This window comes from Acanthisitta chloris, unplaced genomic scaffold (genome assembly GCF_000695815.1).
Source record: "Acanthisitta chloris isolate BGI_N310 unplaced genomic scaffold, ASM69581v1 scaffold14680, whole genome shotgun sequence".
Taxonomy (NCBI): Eukaryota; Metazoa; Chordata; class Aves; order Passeriformes; family Acanthisittidae; genus Acanthisitta; species Acanthisitta chloris.
Window position 1 is genome coordinate 9,925 of NW_008650054.1, and position 4,766 is coordinate 14,690.

The window sequence follows — 4,766 nt, forward strand, 5'->3', positions numbered from 1 at the left end:
AGGTGCCATTTGCCTTCTTGGCCACCTGGCCACTCTGCTGGCTCATGTTCAGCTGCTGTCAACCAGTACCCTTAGGTCTTTTCCTGCCAGGCAGGTTTCCAGCCACAGTGCCCCAAGCCTGTAGTGCTGCAGAGGGTTGCTGTGACCCAAGGGCAGGACCTGGCACTTGGCCCTGTTGAGCCTTATACAACTGTCCTTGGCCCATCAATCCAGACTGTCTAGATCCCTGTGCAGAACCTGCTTGCCCTCCAGCAGATCAACACTCCCACTTAACTTGGTGTTTTCTGCAGATTGACTAATGGTACATTCAAGCCCTCATCCAGATCATCAATAAAGATATTAAACAAAGCTGGACCCAGTAGTGAGCCCTGGGCAACACTGCTGGTGACTGGCCACAGTTGGATGTAACTCGTTCACCAGCACTCTCTGACCCTGGCCATCAGCCAGGATCTTAGCCAGACAACAATGTGCCCATCCAGTCCATATGCAACCGGTTTCTCCAGGAGAATGTTGTGAGAAATGGTGTCGAAGGCTTTACTGAGGTCCAGGTAGATACATCCACAGCCTTTCGCTCATCCACTAAGTGGGTCACCTTGACATAGAAGGAAATCAGGTCAGTCAAGCAGAACTTGCCTTTCGTGAACTCATGCTGGTTGGTCCTGCTCCCCTGATTGTCCTGCACGTGGTGTGTGATGGCACTCAAGATGATCTACTCCATAAGCTTCTCCAGCACCAAGGTCAGACTGACAGACCTGTAGTTCTTTGGATCCTCCTTCAAACCCGTCTTAAACACAATCCAGGAGCCTCCTAGGCTGCTTCTTCTTCTGTGATGTATTTCCAACAGATATCTGGCAAGTCATCATTGTTGCTTCTACCATATCTCTTTTTGACTCAAAAGTATGTATGCAGGCATGTGCATCTTCAAGGGTCCTTCTTGGCTTCCTTCTTGTAATGTCCTCCCTCAGCATTAGGCGAGCCTGCCATCCTTGCTTCCCGGGAGCACAGGATCATCTTGAACCTGCCTTGTGGTCCTCTCTGTGTGAGAGGTGGTGAAGTGGATCCATCAGAACCAGTGCATGAGGAAACATAGATTTGTTCAAGCTGCATAACAGGGAAGAGGTTGTGCTTCTTACAGTGTTCCGCTCCTGTTGAGCCTTATAATATTCTGATTTAAAAACTGGATATACAACAACATCCTCCAGAGAACTATTAAATCCTGTTCTCTGCAGCCAGAGATCAGGTCTATCTCAGCTCCATGCCTCTCAGGGCAGAAAATCAAATCATAATTTCCAGGGAGATTCCCAGGTCAGATTTATAAAAGGTGCAACAAGAACGTCTCAGTATGTTACACAAATCAATATTTGCATTCACTGGCAGCTAGGACAGACCAGCCATGGAACTGCAGGACATAAGGGAGAGAGAAAGGTGCCTGCTGATGTGCTCTGCTGCTTGGAAGCCCTGAGAAATTGCATAAATGCCTTCCTTCTCTCCCCAGAAGTTGGATAAAACTCATTAATTTTCAACGAGAAATCTTGTTAGAGCTCTACGTTTTGATTGCTCTCGATTTCTGTAGTGTATTTGCTTAAGAGGCATTGTTTCAACAGTGCTAAGTTGAATTGCCACAAGTCAGGGTTTTAGCTTTGGAGTCAGTGCTGATCAGGTCTTGGCAGCAAAACTAACCTGGTTCTAATGATCTTCTCTGTCCTCAATGGACTGTGCTTTCTTGGGAGACTGTTTTGGATATTAAGGAGAATGAACAAAAGGAATAGACCTCATGCACCATATCAAGCACTTGTGATATTTTTTTTATGAACTGATGAGTGTAACCAGACTGAATTGAAAGCAGCTGCTTGCCAGGGCTATGGTTAAGCCACTTCTGACATGTTATTAGGAATATTGTACTTTATGGGGCCAGAGATCACAACCCTGAAAACTACCAGGTGAGCAGGAGGAATGCAGAGTTCAATAAGCCATTTTTAATATATAGTGGTTTGTTTCTCTGACTCTGCTGTCAATGTTCTGATGTCATAGGGTCATGTGACTAAGCATAATCTGACAGATCAATCAATCCTTTTTGTCAGATGAAAGAGATGGGTATTAGTGAGCTTTCTATGCACAAGTCTTTTCTAGTAGACCCCAGATCTGCTCTTGTATGACATTTTTCACCCATATATTTTATACCATCATTTGGAAACTCATGCAAAAGGGCATGGTTTGGAGAATCCTGAAATTAATTGAGAAGGCAGCCATTTGAAGAAACATACACATGTTTATCTTTCCTTTCATAAAAGGAGGATTCAGAGCAGAAGACCTATTCAGATATGACTTTTCCCTTGTCTCAATAGCTATATTTGCTAAAGTAGTCTGTGCTTGAGTTGTAGCAGTATTTATCTCGATACTTTGGTGGAAGTTTTAAAATCTTAGATTTTTGTCATCTCAATGGATGTGGTTCTCCTGCTTGGAGAAGAACACCCATTGAAGTCAGGAGAGCTGTTTGCACATGTGTTTTTACTGCTGAGGTGTAATAGTTAAAATTGGGGTATTTGAAATGGATTGAAAGTGCTGTGTAAATTTTTGGACTCTTCTGAGGCCTTGTGGCTGGTCTGTCATAGTTTCATTCTTCATAGTTTTAGCCCTAGTCACTGTGCTTATAGCTAGAGCTTGAAATTGGAAGTGATGAAAGCACAGCATGAAATTATAAATATTTAGGACTGAGAACTCACAGAAGAAGGTGTGTTTGTTAAAGGCATTTGAAGAACTTCAGATATGTCCATGTGGTTTAGTAATCTCCTAAAACTTACCACCAGGACCTCAGCCATCAGCAGGCTCTTATCAAAGGACAAAAAATTCTTCTCAAAACAGAGTCTCTAATCTGCTTTAATAACTGTGGACTCTGAAGATTTTCCCAACCTGGATCAGGAAAGCACTGTGATACTGACCAGACTGCTTAATGAGGCAAGAAAAGTGACCTGCCCTACTGCAAGCTGTAAATCCATTAGTATCTGGGACTCATCAGTAGTAGTCCGTTGATGTAAATTGATATGCTTAGAAAGTAAGTTAACAAGCAGGAGTGAAGGTTGTGCGCAGGTTAGGGGTTCCTACACCTACCTGTCTGTGTACACTGCAGTTTAGGGAACAGAGACTGTAACAACCCAAAGAAAGTGCCTGTGAATAAGGCTTTAACAGGCAGAAAGGTCCTAGGGGGGAGAATGTGGGCAGGAGGAGGCCAGCACCTTCCCTTATTCATGCCTACTGCTGATGACTAGAAGCCAGCATTGCCCCTGGATGCACAGCGGGCAGGTAGTTTCTGCTGGATAGATGAGTTGAGGCAACATCAGGAAAGGTAACTGGATGTGTACAAGTTGCAGATGTGGGAGTGAAGCTGATCAGCTTCTCTCGAGATACTACAAATTCACACAAAGTGCATGTGCATCTTTCTTTTCCTTAGCTACTGGTTACCAGAATATTCTGTCTTTATTTAATGAGACTTTTCCACAAGGAGAGTGATGCAGCCCTTGGACAAGTCAATGCAGAGATTGTGGAACCTCCATCATCAGAGACTATGCCGAGTTTTGTGGTCTGATTCTTTTGTAGTCTTGAGTGTGATGATTTTAAATGTGATCTCATTCAAATCTTTCTCAATCGCTTTTTGTTTCTCTAAAACAATTGTAAACAAACTAACAGGTAACTCCTTTAGTCATATGTGTTGCTTGTCATCTTCAAACTGGCAGGCTTCTGTGCTATTTCATTTTTTGTTTTTGGCAGCTCAACAGGAACAGAGGGGTCACTGGTCTCCAGCCAGTATTGTCACCAGGAGCAGGGCCCGCAGTTCCCTATAGATCTTTGGGCTTCTTTTTGTTCCAGGAATTAAGCTTTTATCCTTCCTTCCTCATATTTACTGCTTTATTGAAGAGTCTAAATGAATAAAGACTCCTTCTACAACCAAGACAGGTATAGGAGAAAGTTTCCAATCCGTAGGAACTCCAACTCACTGGACTTGCTTCTTTCACTGTTGGCTCAGGAGGAAGCAGGCTTAGGAGCTCCAGCCAAGTGCTGAAGTTTGGAGGGATAAAGCCAGACAAGCAGGTTTGTGAAGCTGGCTTCTACGTGTGTTTGCACACATACTTTTTGTTAAGTGAAATGTCAAATCTGCTTGATTATGTGCAACTTTTGAGTCTGTGCTTCTCTTACCTACTTGGAACTGAAATTCCTCTGAAGAAGAGAGTCCTGATGCTAATATTGTATATGCTTTAATGGAATAGGTAAGTTTAGTCTGATTTCCCTAAAGCAAAACCCCACACTTGTAAGCTGTATGTATGAGAAAGCTGATTGTTCTTCTATACGTGAGCTTGAAGTGGCTGCTAGTGTCAAAAGATGATATGTTGTCTCAGCTGGGGAACAATGCTGTCATAATCTTGTGAAACTTTTTTCAAGTTATTAACCATTGTTAATACAGTAGCACAAGCCGAAGAAATAGGCAGCTTTCTCTCAAGGCTATCAAGAGATATTTGAACTGCTTTTGAGTCATCTTGGAGTTAAGCAAAAATATGGTGGCAAATATTTCTGTACCAGTCTTCAGTTGTTCTCTGGGTTTGAGGCATGTTCTGCATTTTCTCCTAACACTTTGATTGTGATTTGCAGAAAAACTCCTGCATATTGCCAGAGGATTTAAAGAACTTCTATCTGATGACCGATGGCTTCCAGCTGACCTGGAGTGTGAAGACTGATGGTGAGTCCATGTGTTGCTCTCCAGTAATACCCTCATT

General features: G+C 43.1%; 1 protein-coding gene across 1 annotated transcript in view; it reads left to right on the forward strand.

The window, feature by feature from the left end:
• Window positions 1–4,766, forward strand: part of TPGS2 (tubulin polyglutamylase complex subunit 2) — an 18,200-nt gene that overhangs the window by 5,756 nt on the left and 7,678 nt on the right. The window contains exon 2 of the mRNA XM_009083528.1: window positions 4,642–4,729. Coding sequence (XP_009081776.1) covers window positions 4,642–4,729 — 88 coding nt within the window. The remainder of the gene's footprint in view (window positions 1–4,641; window positions 4,730–4,766) is intronic.